Source organism: Corapipo altera, unplaced genomic scaffold (assembly GCF_003945725.1).
Source record: "Corapipo altera isolate COAL_440 unplaced genomic scaffold, ASM394572v1 271, whole genome shotgun sequence".
Taxonomy (NCBI): domain Eukaryota; kingdom Metazoa; phylum Chordata; class Aves; order Passeriformes; family Pipridae; genus Corapipo; species Corapipo altera.
In genome coordinates this window covers 3,261,215-3,283,530 of record NW_020884935.1, presented here as the reverse complement: position 1 = coordinate 3,283,530, position 22,316 = coordinate 3,261,215, and the positions used below count along the sequence as shown (strand labels likewise).

Sequence of the window (22,316 nt, the reverse complement as noted above, 5' to 3'; positions counted from 1 at the left end):
TGCTGCTTGTCACACTGACTCGAGCTGGGGTTGCCCATCTTTCATTGACAGTGGAATGTGAGCCAGAAATTCGGTGACTCCAAGTCAGATTCCTTCTTTTTTTGCTTAGTAAGACAGTTCTGGCAGGTTGTGTGTGTTCTCTCAGGTCACCTTTAGCACAGAGAGCTGGTGTGCTCGCCTTGGTGCAAAGCATTGACAAAAGTTCCAGGAAAAGCGTAGTTCCAGAGGAGTGGATGGATTTGCTTGGATGGAACTGGAAGGACAGGTAGAAGGATGCTGTCTAGCCTTTCTCTCTTCTTCTAAGACTTGTACAACATGCCACAAAACTGTCAAGCCCCTGCCAGGGTTTTATCTGTGCAACAAAATAACAGAGAAACCCAATCGAATTTGGGGGATTTTTATGGTGCTGTTTAACACAGGAGGATAAAGTTATTTGATTGCAACTCACAGTTTTCCTTGGCAAGAAAGTATTTCCAGCAGTAATGGTATGAAGAGAGCTGTAGAATAAGACCATTGTGCTGTGTCCATCTGTGTCCATAAGAGTGTTCATATCTCTGTATGGCTCCCAAACATTTCCATGGGAACCTTAATCATAACAGAACTAGAAAAAATTTCCTTTCCCACTACTGTCTGGACACTTCCATGTTGTTGTCAGTTAATAATTGACAATAATAATCTAAAGCCAATCAAGTAACCTCTGTTGCACTAGCAGAGACAGGTTTAAGCTACCTCTGCTGTCTTGATGGTCATCTTGAGGGTGACTTGACTTTTAAACGACCTTTGTGATGTTGAAAAAGTAGCTGGTAACAACTTCTGTCATGTCCTGTGCTGTGGTGCAGCCCCAGGCATGTCTGTGGGCACTCTGGGGAGATCAGTGCCCACTTTGGGAGGACTAACACTGTTGTTTTTATTTTCAAACAGAGGGAATTCCCAAAGTTCTTCACGTTCCGTGCCCGGGATAAGGTAAGTTCTATATCAATACTTGTCTCTAAGTGTTGGCTTTATCTTTCTTTCATGTAGCTGCTTCTTGGAAGCAGGACAGTGATTCAGGCCATAGAATCAGACAAACCTTCTGGTTTCTGTGAAAAAAAAAAGGGTTTTATGGGGAGGCTGAGCTTGAGAACCTGCTGTCTGCACAGAATCACAGAATGATTTGTGTTGGGAGGGACCTTAAACCCTGCCATGGGCAGGGACACCTCCCACTAGCCCAGGTTACTCCAAACCCTGTCCAACCTGTCCTTGGACACTTGCAGGGATGGGGCAGCCACAGCTGCTCTGGGCAACCTGTGCCAGGGCCTCCCTGCCCTCAGAGAGAAGAATTTCTTTCTAATATCCAATCTAAACCTACTGTCTTTGAGTTTGAAGCCATTCCCCCTTTTTCTCTCACTCCAAGCTCTTGTAAGAAGTCAACTCTCTGGGTTGGATTCATTTGAATTTTTACATTTTTGACTAAATATGAAATTTCTAAGGGGCGTTGTCTAGTTCTTATCCTCAGTGTTTCACCCTCTCTACCCCCTTTCCTCTTTCCCACCCTCTTCTCCCTGCACGGTACCTCCAGTTCGAGGAGGACCGGATTTACCGTCACCTGGAGCCGGCTCTGGCTTTCCAGCTGGAGCTGAACCGCATGCGGAACTTCGACCTCACTGCCATCCCCTGTGCCAACCACAAAATGCACCTGTACCTGGGGGCAGCCAAGGTGGAGGTGGGCACGGAGGTGACAGACTACAGGTTCTTCGTGAGGGCCATCATCAGGCACTCGGACCTGGTGACCAAGGTGAGTTTGTCACCTGGGCAAGGGCTCTTTCCAAGGCAGCGCATGAAACCTGGGGTTATCCTAGGAACCTGCAGGAGGTTTTAGATTAAAACTGAACGTGTTGCCTGTGTGGAGTGCTGTGGTGGTTCTGCAGAACCATCTCTCTGAAGTCCTGGTGTTCCCGTGTTTCGGGGAGGTTTTTCAGGGGCTTACGTGGATAGTTGGAAATCTGTGGATTTTGAGGCAACAGTAGTTTGCCCTGTCTAGTTTCAAATTTACTCTGAACTAAACGAGGGCACAAACCAGCCAGATGTGGAATCCAGGCACTGGGAGCACCGGCCCCATGATGGGGATGGATCTGCTTCAGGGCTGCACATCCTGCTGACACCCATGTTTACCCCTGTTCTCTCCATCACATCCTTCCCCACTTTTCCAATCCCTGTGTTCTTGGGCTGTGATCTGTGAGTAGAAAGTCAATAATTTGTTGGCAATGTCTGGCAGGAAGCCTCCTTTGAGTACCTGCAAAACGAGGGTGAGCGCCTGCTGCTGGAGGCCATGGATGAGCTGGAGGTGGCGTTCAACAACACCAACGTGCGCACCGACTGCAACCACATCTTCCTCAACTTCGTGCCCACCGTCATCATGGACCCCTCCAAGGTGGGACCCCCTCCCGAGCTCTGCTTGTTTTTCCAGGGCTTCCCTTCCCAGAATTAAATGGTCTTTTGTTCGTAGGATCCCAGGCTAGTTTGGGTTGGAAGGGGCCTTAAAGCTCATCCAGTTCCACCCCCTGCCATGGGCAGGGACACCTTCCACTAGACCAGGTTGCTCCAAGCCCCGTCCAACCTGGCCTTGGACACTTATCTCCAAAAGCAGAAAGAACACTGTTAATGTCTCTAGTTAAGGCAAGCAGTTGGTGTGTGTCACACCAGGAACCTGCTTGGCAGTGAGGAATCCCAGAATCCCAGGATGTGCTCAGTTGGAAGGGACCCACAGAATCAATGAGTCCAACCTGTAGCCCTGCACAGGACTATCCCTAAGAGTCACTCAAAGGAAGAGAGCTTTGGGGTTTTTTTTCCACTTATGAATAAATATTACATGTTAGACTTCAGAACTAGCTACTTATATTTCTAGTGGAGAAACACTGTGTCCTTCAAGCAGCACAGCTCACCTCCTCTGGGTCAGCTGAGGAACAGTGCTTAAAAATACGTTTTGTATTTGAAGCTAAACTTATGTTTTCATTGTGTGCTTGAGATGAACAGTTTTAATGAGGAAATAGCTCTAAAAGCTCCCCTGTTTGTTACAGAAGTCCAGATTTCATCCAAATAAAACGTGAGATAAATTCAGACCTTAAAAAGAATCTGTAAATTCAGCTACAAAAGTGCCTCATTTCCACTCTCTGATACAAAACCACAGAGATCAACATTATAAAGAAATTAACATTAAGCTTTGTTATGCATTAATGAAAGTGTTTAGGCATAAAGCATGTTTGTGCTTAGCAGAACCACCACAAAGAAAGGCCCAAATAAACTGTAAAAGCTGAATTTCGCTGGAAATCAACATTCTGTTCATGAGTACCCAAAGATGAGAGTTGACCTTTCCTTGGGAGAACAACTGAAAGTTTAAAAAGATGAATTGGGTATCAAAATAACTCCCTCTTGCTTGCTGACTTTTAAATCGTGATTAAAAATTGGTGGCTTAAATCACTCTTGAATAAAACCTCTCTGGGCACATCCAAAACCATTAGTTCCCAGGAAGTTCAGAAGAAGCTGGGACGTTCAGCCCTGGAAGTTGGGCTGCCCTCGGATACGTACCGTGACTTTTCCTTGAGCTGCTGTAGAAAAGAGAGGTTTTTTTTTTTGGAGAAATGTTAAAACCAGCCTATAAATTGCCTTCTTTTAATATGCGCTTTGCCCACAGTAGTATTTTATGAAGTTTAATGGAACGGCAGAGGGCCCAGCTCCGAGTGGTAATTGCTTTGTTGATTTAAAGCCCCGCGCGGCCCGGGCGGCGAAACATGATTATTGTGCAAACAAGTGCTACAGAGCTGTTGGCCAAGGATTTGGCTTCCCTGGATTCCACAATTCCCAGGTGTGAGCCCTCCCTTGGGAGGGAAGGCAGGTGAAGGAGAGGCACCTGTGCTGTGCCGGGTTGGACTTGGTGGTCTTCGAAGTCTTTTCCAACCATAAAGATTCTGTGAACCATGAGGAAAGAGGGATGTGAATCGGGTTCAGATCCGTGAATTTTTTCCTGTGTTTTCAGAGAGTTATTTTGAACTTAGAAAATTCTTTTTAAAAAATTCAAATATTACTGATGTGCTGGGCACTTCCATGGCTTCTGAAGAGTGGGAAAATGGATTCATGGTGAGAGGATGACCCCGATCTCTTGTTTCTCAGTAGTGATGAGTGGGGATGCTGAGCACAGACTTCTGCAGTTCCCACAGAAGTGCTCTGGAGCTTTCCAGAGATTTCAGGAGAACTGGGCCCCAAGTGCACTAACAGATCCCAATAGGTCCAAACAGATCCTAACACAGGCACTTTCACAAGCACTCTTTTACCCTCCGCAAGTATGTTTCCCATTAAAGAAGCTGCTTCCCCAATTAATGTTTGCGAAGTGTGAAGAGAGCAAAACCTGCCATTTTTAATTTAAAGACTAAAGCAGACTTTACTGAACTCTATCTTTAGTGGACTTCTTCAATTAATTCATCTTCAACTAGAAAAATTCTATTAACAACATCCCAGTCCAGTACTGTCCCACTACCTCAGCAGTCCCCAGGCTGAGTTCCTGCCCACCTCGAGGCTTAGGATGAGAAGGGGCAGGCCACCAAGCTCCCCTAATATCCCTGAATGTATGCTGGTGTGTGATGCTTCATCACACCGGGCTACCCTTGGAGCAGGACCTTCGGCAGTGGGATGGAGGGGGCACAGAGCAGCGGACAGATCCAGAAAGAGTCCCAGAATGATCTGGAAGGGACCTTACAGCCCATCTCGTTCCAACCCCCCTGGGCAGGGACACCTCCCCCAGTGCAGGCCGGACAGTGTGTGATGAGGGAAACCCTTGTGCTGTTTTCAGATCGAGGAGTCCGTGCGCTCCATGGTGATGCGCTACGGGAGCCGCCTCTGGAAGCTGCGCGTCCTCCAGGCCGAGCTGAAGATCAACATCCGCCTGACGCCCACGGGAAAGGCCATTCCCATCCGGCTCTTCCTGACCAACGAGTCGGGCTATTACCTGGACATCAGCCTGTACAAGGAGGTGACGGACTCCAGGACGGGACAGGTACATCCATCCGGCTCCAGGGTTGGATGAGCAAATTATGTGTGTGGGGGGGGACACGTTGTACCTGATGAAGCTCTGCCGTGTTTTATGATGTTTTCAGAATAATCATAGAATGTTGGGAGTATAGAGAGATTGTGTGTGAACAGTTTTCCTTGCGTTTCTGTGAGTCTTGCCTTGGCATATTTGGGTGTGAACAGTAAAACTAACTGCATAGTTAAAATGGCTACAGGAGCTGAAGTTAGGAAAAAAAAAAGGCTTTTTGCCAAGGTCAAGGAGGAGTTTTTGGCAGGTGAACAAGTTTTCTCATCTCCTATGACCACCTACTGTGATCCAATTAGCACCGTACAACAAAGTATGTTTTCCTTACGTATCCAGTGCTCTGTGAACAAGAAACACACGTCTGAGTGTCATAAGCAGTATATAAAGTGTCTTTCTTCTAATAAAGCGGACATTTTGCCGACCATAATGGTCTGTGAGTGATCTGTCCATGCCTCTCCATCAACAATAGAACCACAGGGTGGTTTGGGTTGGAAGGAACCTTAAGCTCATTCCAACCTCTTGCCATGGGCAAGGACACCTTCCACTAGACCAGGGTGCTCCAACCCCCATAGTATGTTTTCAAATTGCCATTCAAATTTGCCAAAGGAAGAAGGATGTCAGGGTAATCTTGCAGTAGGTATGAAAATGTAATCACTTAGGTAAAAGTGCAAGGCCTCTGGTTGTTTTGTCCGTGCCTCAGTTTGGGCAGCTGTTTTCCTCAAGACTTTTCCTCAGAGTGCTCAGAAAAGTAATAGAAAAGGAATCACTGTTGGTGCTCATCCTGTAGGTCGCAATAAAAAATATTATTAATTGTACATTTCCCTGAGTAGATGGAGAAAATCTGTGAACTTGTCCTTTAAATTCTAAAGATATAGGAAATGACCTGGGTAGGATGATATAAAATTATGGAAGGTGCTTTTATATCATTTTTATGAAGCATAATGGGCTCTTTTGTAATGGTTGTGGCTGTCCTGGTATTTCTGTTTTTCATGGTGCAGGAATAGTGTGGTTATCTGAAATACCTACATATGCTAAAATCCATGGAGCATGGGATGCATGAAAAATATTTAAATAGAGAAATGTTTACATCTCCCTCTGTAATCATCTCTCTGCCAAGCAGGAGTAGCAGCAGAATAAATCACTTGGGCACTGTGAATGTAGAACACAAAGTGCTGAGTCACCTTTTCTACCCCTCTTCTCTGTTTAATTTTTCCAGCAAACTGCTGGCCGAGGAGTCCATCCAGTCCTGAGATCCCAGGACAGATAGTGTCAGTGTGTTCTACCTCATTTCTGCCTTTGAGGGGAGATGAGGAGAGAAAAGAACATTTTAATAATCTCCAGAGCTGAGCTTAACCCTTGAGTTGGGTCAGTCAGTTGTGAAGGTCGTGTTTCCTCCTGGACTCTGTCCCTGACGAGTTTTATTATTTAAAGCTTGAGGGATGTGCGTGTGTGTCTATGGCTTTAGCAACTTTTCCAATATTAAATTTCATATTTTTCCAGAATATTAAACCAGATTCTAGTAAAAAAATTATACTGAGTGCCATTATTTCAGTTAACTCTGAGCAGCTGGGAAGAAGGTTTGTCTTACAAAGCTTGAAGGTCTGAGTTTTTTAGGGAACTTGGGTCGATCTTCGCCCTGATGATGGGAGTTTTTACAGGTTCAGATTTTTTCCTGTGTTTTCAGAGAGTTATTTTGAACTTAGAAAATTCTTTTTAAAAAATTCAAATATTACTGATGAGCTGGGCACTTCCATGGCTTCTGAAGAGTGGGAAAATGGATTCATGGTGAGAGGATGACCCCGATCTCTTGTTTCTCAGTAGTGATGAGTGGGGATGCTGAGCACAGACTTCTGCAGTTCCCACAGAAGTGCTCTGGAGCTTTCCAGAGATTTCAGGAGAACTGGGCCCCAAGTGCACTAACAGATCCCAATAGGTCCAAACAGATCCTAACACAGGCACTTTCACAAACACTCTTTTACCCTCCGCAAGTATGTTTCCCATTAAAGAAGCTGCTTCCCCAATTAATGTTTGCGAAGTGTGAAGAGAGCAAAACCTGCCATTTTTAATTTAAAAACTAAAGCAGGCTTTACTGAACTCTATCTTTAGTGGACTTCTTCAATTAATTCATCTTCAACTAGAAAAATTCTATTAACAACATCCCAATCATGTCCCTTCTATCAGGCTGAGCTCTCCTGGTTCAGCGAAGCTCCTCCTGTTTCTCCGTTGAAATACCTTCCCTTCCGAGTCCTGGCTGAGTGGAATATATAGTGCCATGAAGCCTGGCAGTTGATAATTCATGTTGCTACTCTGGGAAAATCTTTTAAACTTACAATATCAAAACTTCAAGCCAAATGACATATGCAAGTCTTGACCCGGCTTCCCGGAGCAGCCGGCGGAGCCGCGGATCCCGCGCTGCGCCACTCCATAAATAACAGAGTTCTCCTCTCTGCTCCCAGCTATCACCATCCATCGGCACAGACACGGCATCAGGGGAAATACTGGGGAATGGGAAGTCATCTAAGTCGCAGTTTTTTTTCTGGGGGAGGTGGCTCTGCTCGCTGTGCTCCGCCGGGACGCGGCAATAAGTCAGGGATGCCGGGATCTGCACGGTAATGGTCCAACACTGTCTCCAAAGGGCAGTAATGCATGATGGAGCACGGTGTTCCAGGCTATGCCAGCACTGACATCCTTGTGGAGAGCAGAAACAATCAGACTGGAGTATCCTGATGATTTTTGGTAAAATCTGGGTCAGCTCAGTGTACGGAACCGGTGGATCAGGCAGTAACTGGTCGTGTTTTGTCCCGCAGATCATGTTCCAGGCCTATGGGGATAAACAGGGACCACTCCACGGGATGCTGATCAATACCCCCTATGTGACCAAAGACCTACTGCAGTCCAAGAGGTTCCAGGCACAGACTTTAGGGACATCCTATGTCTATGACATCCCCGAGATGTTTCGGCAGGTGAGTGTCCTTTAGGTTGTTCTAAACTTTGGTACCCGCCCTCTGGCAGGGAGGGATGTTTGGGGGGTGTCCTGTTGGGAATATTGAGTCACAGTGGAGTGGATTGGATAAAAATACTCGCAGGTGATGTTCTTAACAGGCATTTATCTTTCCATCTCTAGTCTTTGATTAAGCTCTGGAATTCCATGAATGAACACGCCTTCCTGCCGACGACGCCGCTGCCTCCGGACATCCTGACGTACACGGAGCTGGTGCTGGATGACCAGGGCCAGCTCGTGCACATGAACAGGCTGCCAGGAGGAAACGAGGCAAGTTGCACTTCCCCCCCTGCTGCTTTTCTTTCCATGTCCTGCAGTACTTTGTGGCTTGGGCTGAGTTTGACAATCGTAATGAAAGTTTACCAGCCGGGCACAAAATCTATTCGGTCAGCCTTTCACAGATGAAATCTCACTCTTGAAAATGAGATTTTTGTTTCATTAAAAATTAATACCTCCCATACACTGGGTATTTTAACCTCCATAGTAAATGATGATTCCATTTCAAACCTGTGCCTATGCTGGTTTTCCTTCATAATTAAAAAGTGCTCATTCAGCTATTCCAGGTAACTGGGGTTTGAGTTTGAGCAAAATATGTTTTACAAGACTAAATAGAAATGTTTTCATTTGCTAAAAAAAAAACCACATCACCTCACAGAAAAAACCCGAATTTTATGCTTCCATTTCCATCTTTCCCACACAATTTGTGACAAGGTGTGTGCAACTTTCCCCTCTTGAGAAGGATTTACTCAAGACTTATAAAGAGCTAATGCTGGGGGTGATGGAGTTACTCCTTCAGCTCAAACAGGAGGAGACCTTGGTGTTGTGGTGGGATTTTGCTGAGATGTCTTTCCATTAGGAAGCCAAAGATTGCAGCATTAGAATGACTGGAGAGTAAAGATAACTACTAGAAGATGTGTTTATTTTTTTTTTGGATGGGAATCAGTAAGTGAATGCTCTACAGTAATTTAAATTTGAACAGTTCTAAGTGATGGTGTCATTTATTTTTTTTCTTGGCGTCGTTGAACCAGCATCAGCCTTTTCCTAAATATACAACTTAAGGTTTGCAAAAAAGCTCTGTTCAAAAACATCAAGTGTGGTGATGAGAGGGAACAGGGGTTTTCATCACCGTTTCCTGCATGGATCTTGTCAGGGAAAGCTTTGGAATACGATGTTTGCAAATTGCACCTAATCAGCAAATGGTGACTGTGGGAGCACTGCGGCCTTGTCTCTTGCTGGGCTAGGGGAGAAATGTTTTAACTGGTCTAATTAAACCTGGAATGAGCTATTCCCTGCGTTCCTGGTGCAAGCTGGGGCTGCTGGGGAGGGTTATGCCATCATCTTTCTCTCCTTACCCACTCTCATTCAGCGTTGGAGTGGATGGTGGCTGGGGAAATAGCAAAGTCCCTCAGGGACGTCGCTCTGTTCTTGCTGAAATTACAAGCACAGAGCTGCCTGGGCATGAACATGTAGTGTTTACTCTGCCAGTATGAATACAAATAGTCTTATTATAAGAGATTCTGTACCCAAAGACCACCAAAAAAAAAAATTAGGAGATTTTTTTTTTTAACCCTTGGTAGACTTTGTTGGGCTCAATCTGTCAAGAAATTACACGGCTCTTGTGGTGTGTGTGGTGTTGGTATCTAAATTAATCTAAGCTGATGTAATCTATCAAATATTTTGTTGCCCGGAGAGGTTGTAGAGGTTGTGGACTCCCCATCCCTGGATGTGTTCAAGGCCAGGTTGGATGGGGCTTGAAGCAACCTGGGATAGTGGAAGGTGTCCCTGCCCATGGCAGGAACCGGATGGGCTTTTAAGGTCTCTCCCAACCCAAACCATCCTGTGATTCTGTGAATGCACAGATTCAGGCCCTGCCCCTGTGGCTGTTACACCAAGGGGCTGAATCACTGGAAAGTGGGATAAACCTGGGGAAAACATGATGTTCCTCCATATTTTTCCACTGGCTACTAGAGGTGTATCATAGAACATAGTGTATCATAGAATCTCAGAATGGTTTGGGTTGGAAGGGACCAGGACCTGTTATCCCAGCTGGATGAGCCACTGTAGGACGATGTGCAGCTGGAATGAGGTTGGAGACTCCAGTACTGAGTTCTGTTGGCAATGCCCTGCACACAGTAACACTCATTCCCAGGTGGGAGCGGATGATCTGAGCAGCAGCCTGAAGGACAGGTGACATTCCGGAGATCAGGAGCTGCTGAACAGATTCATTCCTCCTGCTGCACTTGCTTTGTCTGCCTGAGCTGACTTTAACCTTTTGTGGTTTAATTCCCTTCAGCTGAGGGAACAAATTTCCGCAAACGGGGGCTCAAGTTTCTCTTTCCAAAGGTGGAAAGGATGGCTGCGGGGTGGAGGAGGAAAAGGCAGGATGGTGGATAAATTCAGAGCATAATCCTTTGCTTTGTTGAGGCTGTAAGTGGATCCATTCCCCTTTTTTTAAGAATCACTCTGCATAACATCTAGGTAGAGAAACACAGCATCTTATCTGCCAGGAAGCAAAGATCCTTGGGGTAATCCATCTCTGTGGCAGTAGCTGGGAATGTTGCATAAGAAAAGGAGACGTGCCACGAGGAGCAGGAGGAAATATTAATTGGTTCTGCACTTCTTCCACATAATACAATGATGAACTGTCCTCAAAATATGGCACATTGCCTTGGCTCTCTAACCTTAGCTGAATTTAAGGAAGAGTTTTGTCCTCAGGTTTGGACTTGGAAAGGCCAGAAGCCCAAAAATTGTGTTCCAGGAGAGATGATCCATAAAGAAATGATCCAGCGGAGAAGTTGAGATTCCCGAGCTTTGCAGTGGTTTGCTTGGTGCCCTTAGTCAGAGATCCCACTGCTTCAGTTTGTTCCCATCCCAGTCAGATGGGACTGCTTTGGGGTTTTATGAGCATAATTTAGACAAATATCTCTTCAGAGTACTTGGGTTTCTACTTGTGAATATTGTATTATGCAGCACTGCCCTAGTTTGGGTTGGTAACTCCTGGTGGTCAGTGCAGTGGAGTCTGTGCCCCAGAGGGTCCAGAAGCAAGAGCTGGTTCCAGGTTAGACCCACTGAACTGACAGGTGGCAGGTGAAGTAGCAACTTCCCAAGTAAATGTGAGATTTTAATTATTGTTTTTCCTTCTTCTCAGCACAAGTTGCTGATTTTCTGAACCCAAAGTCTTTGGAGAGACTGTCCATCATATGTTTCTTAGTAAAGAGGAAATTTGTGTTGGAAACTCCTGTCTGTGGTAAAGATAGCTGCTGCTGAGTGCATTTAGGTTCCTATGAACATTCTCTTTGTTTTGGATGAGACTCAGACCCAGCCATTCCCCCACTGCCAGAGGGAGCCCCGATGGGGGCTGCTGGGAGCCAGGGCTTGGCTTTCCTGACAGCTACACTTCCTCTGTGTGAAAAGGAGTCAAGACATTCTTCCTCTTAAAGCATTCAGCTGAGCTGAGTGCCCTCAGTGCTTGAGCTGGCAGGGAAAATTGAGAAACCAGCATAAAACCCAGGAGATTTGTGGTCAGCGTGTTCAGCCAGAGCTACAATCTCTGCCCTGACATGGGAAGAGCAGGAGCTCCAGGCTGGGATTCTCCCTGTCCTCACAGGGTTTACAAGCAGCAGGTTGGGCAAAACTGGCTCATCTATCTGTGTTTTCAGGAAAATCTGTGAAATGGGAAGTCTCAAGGTCTTTCACTATCCAAGAGTTTTCCTTAGACTGTAAAGAATCCTGGATGTTGTCTGGAGCTTTCTACTGGTTCTGGATCCTTTGTGTTATGCTTGTGAACTGGATCCTGGTCTCTAGTTACTCCTTTTTTGGTTTGGGTTGTGTTTTTTTTGGGGGGGTGTGTCCCCTCTATTACCAGTCTGGCTGCTTTGACCCCCCTGCTCACATGTGAAACTCTTCCATTAAGATCTGACTGCTCCCATAGGATTTCTGGAAGAAAGACTGAATGTGCCACACTAAGAAGCTGAGAACAGTTTGTAAATAATTCCCAGAGCAGCAGGTACAGGAGGGAGCTGAAGACAACAGTGTTTTATCAGCAGAATCAGTCGATAGCTCCTGAGTAAGGGCTGAACAGACTTTGGGACAAATGGGGTGTAATTTATTGTACAATTCTGAGCAAATCAAGAACTAAGCACCAAAAGTGGATGCTCAGTCTGACTCCAGTCTGAATCTCAAGATGGATATGGATTGTTGAAATGTCCAGAGTTTATATAGGTGGAAGGAAAAAAAATCCACTTCTAGTTATTGGTAATTTTATACATTTTACTCCAAAATGTCTTTAGGAAAGAAACATGGAGTTCATCCCTCAGCTTGATATTTATCCAGGGTTATAACATAGATTATAGCACCATTTGTTTACAAGACTTAGCTTTTCTGCTAATTTAGGTTTTTTAAATAAGTGGAAGCCTTTTTTTCCCCCAGTCTTTGGTGTTTCTGGCTGAGATCTTCATCGGGTATGTGGGGTAGAGGTGTTTGTGTGCTACTGTTGGAGGGCAGGGTTTGGAAGAATGCGGCACCTCAGCCTGTTTGACAGTGTCCAGGGATGATGGGTGTCCTGGGACCCTCTGTCCTGCCTGTCACCTGAGCCTCTGATGGGGCTCTGTGGCTGTGCTAAAATGGGGAAATACCTGAAAGAGTCAGGAATTGGGTGAGCACAGAGCAGTGAGCAGGGCTGGAGTTCAGCAGTGGATCCAACACACTGTGCTGGTGCCGTTGCTGTGCTGGAGGCACGACCTGGAGCTCGGTGACACCCCCCCCCAAACCCCACTGAGGACGCCTTTGTTCCCAAGATTAGCATATTAGCTGAAATCTCAGTGTGAAAAGGTAATTCCCTCAGCCTGCTGGAGAACTCAATATAGTCCTTGTCACCCTTGAGCCGGGCATTTGGATGCTTTTCTATAGCACTTTATGTATTTTGACTCCAATTTACCCTGATCCTCTGGCACTGGGAATGCTCCAGCCGCTGATAAGACCTGACTAATCTCCAAGGACAAGGAGAAAGTGATGTAAGGAGTGCCTGCAGCAACACCCCACATCCCCCTTCATCTCTCTCCTGGTGTCCATGGAAAATGTGTCATTTTCCCCACTGGCACTAGATGTCACAGTTTTTCCTCCTCAGTGGCACAAGGATCAGAAATAATCCATAATCGGAGCTGTTTGCCGGAGCGTTGGCTCCAGCACCTTTCCTGGGTAGATGGCAAGGTTTGGCCAGGTGATATTCAGGATGGCACAGGGCTCCTGGAATGCTCTGGCCAGCTCCCTGGATTCCTGGGGGGGGAAAGGTTGTAGCTGTTGAATTTTATACAAGCAAAGCTTAATCACTGAACGTTCTACTTTGTCACCCCGTGTTCCTGCATTTTATGGCAGGGACAGGGAATTAGAACAGCAACTAGAGCTGCAGGTTTCTTAAAGGATTATAAAATCCCCAAATCCAAGGCTTGCAAGAGCAGAGATGGACGTGGTGGGGCAGAGTTTTATTCTGTATTTTGATATATGCCTTTGAACATGTGTATGTGGATCATGTGGACACTGCAGTTAGGAAAGTTCTTGCCCACAGGAAAGCTCCCAATGAAGGTTGTCTGTTGCTCTCTGTAACATATCTTTATTCATCTGTAACTTCACCAGATGAAACTATTCCACATGAAGTTTCCAGTTACTCTCTGCCTAGGGGGGAAGTTACTTGTTGTTTAGCTTAGTTTTTTCATCACAAAAGCTTTTGCTTTGGAGGAGAAGCCAGCGGTGCTGCTCACAGGGGATTCTGTGGGCTTGCAGCAGGAATGTGCAGGAACCAAGGCAGTGTGAATCCACGTCTCCTTCAGCCCAGGAGTGCTGCGTGAGGAAATTCAGGAGGGATTTCTTCCTGGAAAGGGTTGCCAGGCATTGGAAGGGGCTGCCCAGGGAGGGGGTGGACTCCCCATCCCTGGAGGTGTCCGAGGAACGACTGGACGTGGCACTCGGTGCCATTTTCTGGTTGACAAGGTGGCGATTGGTCAAAGGTTGGACTCGGTGATCTTGGAGGTCTTTTCCAGCCTCACTGATCCCGTGATTCCGTGGCACCTTTCCCGTCTCGTGCTGGAGCCGTTCCCTCCCAGGGCTCAGCTCTGTGCCAGCGTGCTTGGCTCTGCTGCCACCACCACACTTGCATCGCTGAGGGACACCTTGTCCAGAGCCAAGAACAGGATGAAGGAATCCTGGGTTTTGGCACTCCACCGCTATCAAGGCGTGGAGTTGGACGACCTCTGGCAAACCACGTGCATCCTGCCCTTTTCCTGGGGAGTGGTTCATGCTCCAGATAAAAATTTGAAAGCTTTTGGTCATAGTTTAGGTGCAGGGAGTCTCTTTTTTGGATCTGAAGTTCCCAGCAATGGATTCAAATGATGAAATACCAAAATTGCTGTATCTACATTGAGTAAAATTCCCAGGAATGCCTTTGTTTCCTTTTTAAGATACACTTTGTCCATGGCTGTTCAGCCAAGTGATTCAGCATCCTGGGCAAGCCAAGGAACACTAGTTTAGCTCCTGAACAGACAGAAGTTGTGAAGGGGAGATAAAACCTGTGTTCCCTGATTTAGCAGTGTTGGAATGTGTGTGTGCAGGAGGGAAAACTGGGCTTTTGTCAGTGTTGAGCTTCAGCATCTCCAGTGTTCATGTGCTAAACCACCACCACTGCTGCATTTCCTTTCCTGCTATGACTTCGTATGATAATTCCAACACACAAATGTGTTCATGTTTTATATGTGTTTTTAACATATAAAACTTTAATGTAATACAGACACAACAGGACAAGACAAAATTATCAGCAGGGCTCCCAAAGTTCTGTTGTCCTGCTGAAAAATTTCAAGACCCACAATCAGGTTTCCAAATTTGGATGTAAATAAAAAAAATCGAAGCCTGGCATAAAGCCCCCAGGCTCAGCACCACCCTGGTGTGAGAGAAGTAGAATAAACCTATGCTGATCTCTCTGGAGACCAGTGACAGGACCCGAGGGAAGGACTGGAGCTGTGTCAGGTTGGATCTCAGGGAAAGCTTCTTCCCGCAGAGGGTGGTTGGGCACTGAACAGGCTCCCCAGGGCAGTGGGCACAGCACCAAGGCTGACAGAGCTCAAGGAGTGTTTTGACAACTCTCTGAGGGACAGAGTGGGATTGTTGGGGTGTCTGTGCAGGACCAGGAGCTGGACTGGTGGATGATCCTGGTGGGTCCCTCCCAGCTCAGGATATTCTCCGATTCTGTGGTTCTGTCGGCTCTGCTTCTCCAGGAATTACAGATCCTTGCAGAAAGAGCCTGCAAACCTCCCTCTCCCAGCCACTGTTGGCATTGGCTTCCCTCTGCTTGGAGCCTGCCGTGCTTCCAGGAGGGAGCCTGGGATCGCCTCCTTCCCCATTCCCCTCGGTGCCTGTTGTCAACAGCTCCGGCTGCCACCGGCAGTCAATTTGGAACTGCATCAGTGTGTGTATTACTGCTCCCATCGATAGCGCAATTAATGTTGAAGTCAATTTTGGTGTTAATTTTAGGCCATGATTAGTGTTGACACTGTGTGTCAAACGAGCGGCGTTTACGAGCGCCGGGAAAAGCCGCCGTTCGTTCCCGCGCCGCTTTTACCGTCTGTTAACGGTCACATTAAAGGCCAGGATCTGGTGGGAGAAAGGTGTGGGTGTGTAAAATTATACACCTGAAACTTGGGTGCAATCTGTGCGTGTGCAATTCCGCGGGGCCGGGGCCGTTCAGGGAGCAAATGACATCTGAGCGCTGAATCCTAATCACAGTTCGGAGCATCAGAAATAATGATCGCTCCTGATCGGGGCTGGTGAATAATTCATCCCCTTTGATTTCCACGTGCTGCCCACTGATACTTTTCAAACCAAATGTGTTCCTACAGGAGAATAATGGTCCCACTTCTTATGGAAATACCGGGGCACAAATCATTTTGCCAACATAAAAACAGTTAAATAAGACGGTTCCTGCTTTTATTTAAGTTTTTTTTTTTCCCTCCCCCTCTTCTTCGCTCCTGCATGTACTGGGAATGGAGCTGTGGCAGGAGCAGCACTTCCAAACTGTGCTGCCTCTTAAAAAGAGCCTGTTCCGAAGCCAGGGCCACTCACCATCACCCACTATTGCTGCCAGTGCTCTTAGGTGATTAGCTCAGCCTCGCTAATTAACCTGGGAACTCCCCAGTTTTTGGCGTGCTGCCGTTAACTTAAAAATCTCATTATTCCTTTTTTTTTTTTTCTGAAATAAAAAGCCATCCTCCACTGCCCATAAATTTCAACCGAATCTGGGTTGTTCATTGCAAAAAAAAAAAAAAAATCCTTAGTTGTGCAAATCCCTGTGGTTTTTATTACTGGATGAATGGCACAAAACACGCAATGAATTGGGGAGGCAACAAGACACACCATTTAATAGTGGTGCACTTTTGATTTTAATTTTCTTAAACTGCATGTGGTTGCTCCGTGTTTATCAGATATAAACTATTTTCAAGAGTTTGTGCCCTGGCTGGATATTTTTAGCTATTTTATTGGTGAGCATTGGCAAAAGGGATTTTATTGATGCAGAGGACACATGATCTCAGGTTAGGGAAATATTCCAAGACTTCCGTTACAATCTGAACTTTCTAAGGAAGAAATGCTTTTAATTTGCCTGTTTTCTGTGCTGTCAAAAATCATCAAACTGATGAAAGTGAGGAAAATCTCTTGGTAGGTGAGACAGACTGTGGGACAAGCCCTGGGTGCTCAGAGCTCCATCACTGGCCCCACAGGCCTGGAGTGAGTCACTCACCTGCCTCAGGTGGGAGCAGCACTTGGCTGCCAGTTTGTTGTGGTGGTTGTGTGGATTTCTGGCAGTTCTTTATGTGTTTCTATGTCCCAGTTTACTGTGGTGACAAGTATTTAGCAAACCCAAAGCCTGAGTATTTCTCCTGTTGCTCTGTTCCTGGTGGTGCTGGAGCCTCCTGGGGTGGTCCTGGCTGATGGGATCAGTGTGACTGTAAGGGAACAACCACTCAGGCAAAAACCTGTCAGTTACTGTTAATTCTGTGCTATTTTGGCATAAGTTTATGGTGTATTTTAAAGAGACTGTTTCCCCATTTCTGTGTGGGTTTCTGTCAGTGACTAAAGCTGATTTCTTAGGTGCTAATCTTGGAGCCTTTAACTTTGGGTTTGCAGAATATTTTAACCTGCAGTTTCTAATCACAAGCTTGCCCACAGCTGAGAGTGAGAACAGAGACAATATCCAGCCCTTGGCATCTCTTTTTCCCACACAGTCAGGTCAGAAGGACAAAATTTACTTTTCTTCTCCATTTTTCGCCTTAATTCTTCTGTTGTCTGCTGTGAAAATCCAAGAGCAGAGTCCAAGGATGGACTTGTTTGGGATCAGTTAGGCTCCTCTCCCAGCCTCTGGACTGGTTGTCCCTTGGTCTCTGTGCCAGACCAACACCTGCATCCACTTGTTTTACAGCATTACAACTTTTCCCTTTAATTTGGCAACAATACTGGTATTTTAGCAAAGAATTAGGGATTTATGCTCCTGTCTTTGAAGCTGCTGCAGTACCTCTCTGTTCCAAACCCTGCAGTTGGATGCTAAGGTGAAACTGTAAATATTCTGCAAATATTTAGAGGCAAACAAATGAATCCATTCTGATGTATCAGAGTAGCAGTGGAAGAAACCAAGACCAAGGAGAAGGTGAACTGAGACACCCTCACTCTGTTAAGTTGCACTCTCAGCTCTGGGAAGGGGAGGTGGAAGGGAAGGCTCTGCCAGCTGTAATATTTTGGATTGCCGCCTGCTTTACTTCCAATGACCCTTTGATTAATTCCTCTGCCTCTTTATTTTTTTTAATGAGCCTATTATGGCATATCTTATTGCAGACGCTGATTGGATCTCGACTGTGTATTGTGCCATTTTGATTTGGATTAAATGGCACAGATCTGTCTGCTGCTTCTCCCCTCTCCCCCTCCCGCTTTAGTTCATCACGCTCAGAATTCCGCGGCTCCGCAATGAGAGTTTCAGCCCTCCTTGATTGCAGAGGATGTGCAATCGGCTTGAGGGATGTGTACTCAGAGCTTATGATCCTTGGGCAAGCGGGGACTGGGTGATGCATGTGGCTTTCAAGGGACGCTGCTATTTCCATCTGTTAATGGCATTCCGGGCCGGCCTGGCTCCCGGAGCGGCGGCTGAGGGATGGGGGATGCAGGGGACAGATGCTGCTGATCTCCAGGAGATGGGCCAGGAGAGATCATCCAGTGATCTTTGAAAAGAAAAAATATGCGGCAAAAAGCGTTACTTGCCCCCAGGGCAGGTCTGGAAAGAAACTGCTGCACAGATTTGGGAAGGAAACAGGGAAGAGCCGAAGAAATGAAAGGAAGGGCACGGGATAAAAATTGAGATAATAATGAAATAAAAAGATTTTTAAACTGAGGGCAGGGTGACAGGGTTCTGGGGTGGCACCTGGGAAGCCTAAGCAGGTGGTCAGGAATCCTGTGCAGCAGCACATCCCTCCTCACCCTGTGAGGAGGCACATGGATTGTGGCACAGGGAATGCACACAGCTGGCAGAATGTGTGTTGGACCTGGGATAAATCCCTGAGTGGGGAGAGGGAGGGACAGTGTGAGTGTCCTGGCTGGGATGAGAGCAGTGGGGGATGTCCTCCAAGGAAAGTGGGAAGGATCCAGTCCTTCCAGCTGTGCTCTGCACTGGCAGCATGCCAGAGCTGCTGTTACCAGAGTTCCCAAGGAAAACGTGCCAAGCCCAAGGGAGTAAAGGTCCAAGAGAAACAGTCCCTGCGTGGTTCCCCTGCACCACATCTCAAAGATGCACATTTATGTTTTGCTGTTCTCTGCTCTTTGATTGCAGGTTGGGATGGTGGCCTGGAAGATGACTCTGAAGACCCCGGAGTATCCAGAGGGCCGGGACATCATTGTCGTTGGCAATGACATCACCTACAAAATCGGCTCTTTTGGGCCTCAGGAGGATGTGCTGTTCCTCAGGGCTTCAGAGCTCGCCCGGGCACAGGGCATCCCCAGGATCTACGTGGCTGCCAACAGTGGAGCCAGGATTGGTTTGGCTGAGGAGATCCGGCACATGTTCCACGTGGCTTGGGAAGACCCAGATAACCCATACAAGGTAAGGAGGCACAGGAATTCGGGGGAAACTCTGCAACAGCCCACAAAAGAGTCTTATTTTTACGCCACCTCTTTCGACAGGAGTGAGGGTAACATTTGCCAGACTGTCAGGTCCAAAGTTCTCCTTGTTGCTGGATCTGGAACACTGGAAGTGTCCAAGGCCAAGCTGGATGGGGCCTTGACCAACCTGGTCTGGTGGAAGGTGTCCCTGCCCATGGCAGGGGGATGGAGTGAGATGGGCTTTAAGGTCCCTTCCAACCCAAACCATTTTATGATCTGATTTTATGATCTCCCAGGCAGCAGGTTGGCACCCAGAAGGAATTAGGGCTAAATGCTGCAACATTCCCAGCTTTTCCTGGCCTCAGCTGCAGCTCCAGTGTTAAGAGAGGGTGTTCTTATCACTCTCTGGAATTAAATTCTGCTCCCATGAAAGTTTGCTTTTGGAAAGGGTTATTTGGGATCAGGAAGGGACTAGAGGTGAGAGTGAGATGAATGAACTGTCTTTCCCTGCAGGGGTACAAATACTTGTACCTGACTCCTCAAGACTACAAGAAGGTCAGCGCACTGAACTCTGTTCACTGTGAGCACGTGGAGGAAAATGGAGAGTCCAGGTAGGAATGAAAAGCTTCCTGTTCATCCTTGGGTCATGCATGGCATGTCCTTGTCCTCAGCTGGGACATTCTTTAGGTTGCAGGGCTGTGGAAAGCCAGAGCTGTGTGTGGTCAGGGCATGGAAGGTGAGTTAGGGGTTGTTCCATGATGCCTAGTTTGGGGCAGGGCCGTGTTGACCCCCCCGACCCCAAGTCATGGCTGAGGCTTGGAAGAAGGAAGTAAAGAAAAGGTAAAAGGTAAAAGCCTCTTGTAATCTCTTGTTCTCTTCTTTTTTGCCTTTGGCTGCATTCTCTTCCTCTCTTGCCTTTTTCCTGTGATCAGCCTGTTCCTCATGCCCTGTGGGAATTTCAGAACACTTTTCCCAGGCATTCCTCTCCCTTGGCATTCCCTCTGGCAGTGCTGCTGCTCCTGCAGGATGTTCCGTGGTGCTCGGGATGAGCCGTGCACGGGTCCTGGCCGGGTTTTATGCACATTCCTCCTTGGAACCTTAATGATATTTAGTCAGTTCTCATTTTCTTCGTAGCAAACTGATTCAGCAAATCACTGGACCTTGTGACTCAAAGGCTGTGTCTGTGTCTCCCTCAGGTACAAGATAACGGATATTATCGGCAAGGACGACGGTCTTGGAGTAGAGAACCTCAGAGGATCTGGCATGATTGCTGGAGAATCATCTTTAGCCTATGAAAGTGTTATCACCATCAGCCTGGTAATCCCCCTGCTGCTTTCTATTCTTCAAATTGTATTGTCTGCTTCAGCTAAAAATCCTGCAATGATATCCCAAAGATCCTGGGATCGGCCTTCTAGTTGATGGAAATGGGCTCCTGGGGGCTTTGAGCAATGCTCCTGGCACCAGTACAGGGCTGGGTCCCTTTCAGACTCAATTTAAAACACTTTAGTCATTTGACTTTATGTTTGCTTGGTCTGAAAGTCGCTGCTTCTCTTTTTTTCAAAAATAAAATACACGTATGTTCAGCTCCTACGTGTTAGAACATAACAGATTCTGGAGTTTCGCAGCGAGAGGAGATTTTATGGCCTTGTCACAAACACACCTGGTTTTATCTTGATGTTGGAGTCAATAGGTTGGGGCTGCGTGGAAAGACAGAAATCGATGGCATTGCAATTTTCTCTTTATTTTGTTTTTTTTAAGGTTACATGTCGGGCAATCGGGATTGGGGCCTACATTGTCCGGCTGGGCCAGAGGACCATCCAGGTGGAGAACTCTCACATCATCCTGACTGGCTGTGGAGCCCTCAACAAAGTGAGTCTTTGCATTTCAGCCCTCAGACCAAGTCACTCCAAGTCCCTTCCAGCCTGGCTTTGGGCACTTCCAGGGGTGGGGCAGCCACAGCTCCTCTGGGCAATAACTCTGGGTTTCAGTGAGTTCTGCTGGAGCCTCGAGGAGCTGCCACCACCCTGGATTGCCTTGGTCCCTTTTGCTTCTCCCTTCTCAGCCTCCTCCTGATCGAGGAGAACTGGCTCAGGGCTGGGAAAGTTCCATACCTTTGCAGTCTTTCCCTTTGCTCTTTGCTCTCTGCAAAGCAAATCCTCCTTCCATGTACCTGTTTCCCATGACAGGAGCATGGCATTGCCAGCCAAAGGCACTATTCCAGGCATCCTGGCTGGAGATTGGCAGGGAACTGGGGCAGAACTGCACGTTTAAGGGCTTGAGCAGGAGCCAGGTGAAGGGGAAGAAGGAGAAGCAGCTTTTCACAGAGGTTGTATGCACAGGTTAAATGACAGGAGTGGAGGAGCCCAGAGCCTGGGCAGCAGCATCTCTTTCCCAGGGAGTGCTGTGAGAGAGGCAACAGGGCTGTTCCCAGTGTCTGGAAGTCCATGTTTCCAAATATGTGGGCCAGAATCACCTGAACTTCCAGCCGTCCACAGCACTGTGGTAATTCTGGGGAGCACTGAAGCCTGAGCAGTGTGTGGATGTTGATTTTCCTGCTGGAAATCTCGGCCGTGGGGGCAGGAGGAATAACTGGGACTGTTATAAAGAAAACTTAACAGGTTCACTGCTAAAGTGGCTCTTTTTTTTCCACTCCAGAGGTGGATTTTCTCCCTTGCTGCCCCAAGCCCATTAATCCCACAGCCTCCAGCCCCTTGTCTGGTGCAGACACGGCTCCCAGCCCACTCTGCTCCCATCCCTCTCCCTGAGGGCTTTGTTTCCCTGGAGTTGGGGCTGTGTGGTGTGAGTGCCCTTCCCCATCGAGCAGCTTTGTTCTCAGGCACTCTCAGCACCTGGGGTGGTTGTGCTCCATGGCAAGCTGTGTTTCCAGGAGTGCCTGCCTGACAATGGGAGATAAAAGGAAAATAGGCTCTCGTTGAATTGTTCCCCTGAATAAAGGGGGCTCTGCAGAAAATGAAGCATTGATCCTATCAACTCTAGGCTGCAGCACCCTCAGTTAGATCTCTTACACACATCACACACACCTGCATCAATGGGAGGAAAAGAGGCATTTGAAGATCCAGCATTTAAAAAGGAATTGAGTCAGTTTAGTGCTTGCTGAAGTGCAGTAAG

General features: G+C 47.1%; 1 protein-coding gene across 5 annotated transcripts in view; it reads left to right on the top strand.

Moving 5' to 3' along the window:
* ACACA (acetyl-CoA carboxylase alpha) overlaps positions 1-22,316 on the top strand; it is a 114,459-nt gene that overhangs the window by 56,657 nt on the left and 35,486 nt on the right. For all 5 annotated transcript variants that reach the window (XM_027660318.1, XM_027660316.1, XM_027660314.1 and 2 more), the window contains 10 exons: positions 922-963; positions 1,559-1,774; positions 2,255-2,410; positions 4,823-5,026; positions 7,873-8,028; positions 8,190-8,336; positions 18,919-19,188; positions 19,701-19,798; positions 20,384-20,504; positions 20,946-21,056. In XM_027660318.1, coding sequence (XP_027516119.1) covers positions 922-963; positions 1,559-1,774; positions 2,255-2,410; positions 4,823-5,026; positions 7,873-8,028; positions 8,190-8,336; positions 18,919-19,188; positions 19,701-19,798; positions 20,384-20,504; positions 20,946-21,056 — 1,521 coding nt within the window. The remainder of the gene's footprint in view (positions 1-921; positions 964-1,558; positions 1,775-2,254; positions 2,411-4,822; positions 5,027-7,872; positions 8,029-8,189; positions 8,337-18,918; positions 19,189-19,700; positions 19,799-20,383; positions 20,505-20,945; positions 21,057-22,316) is intronic.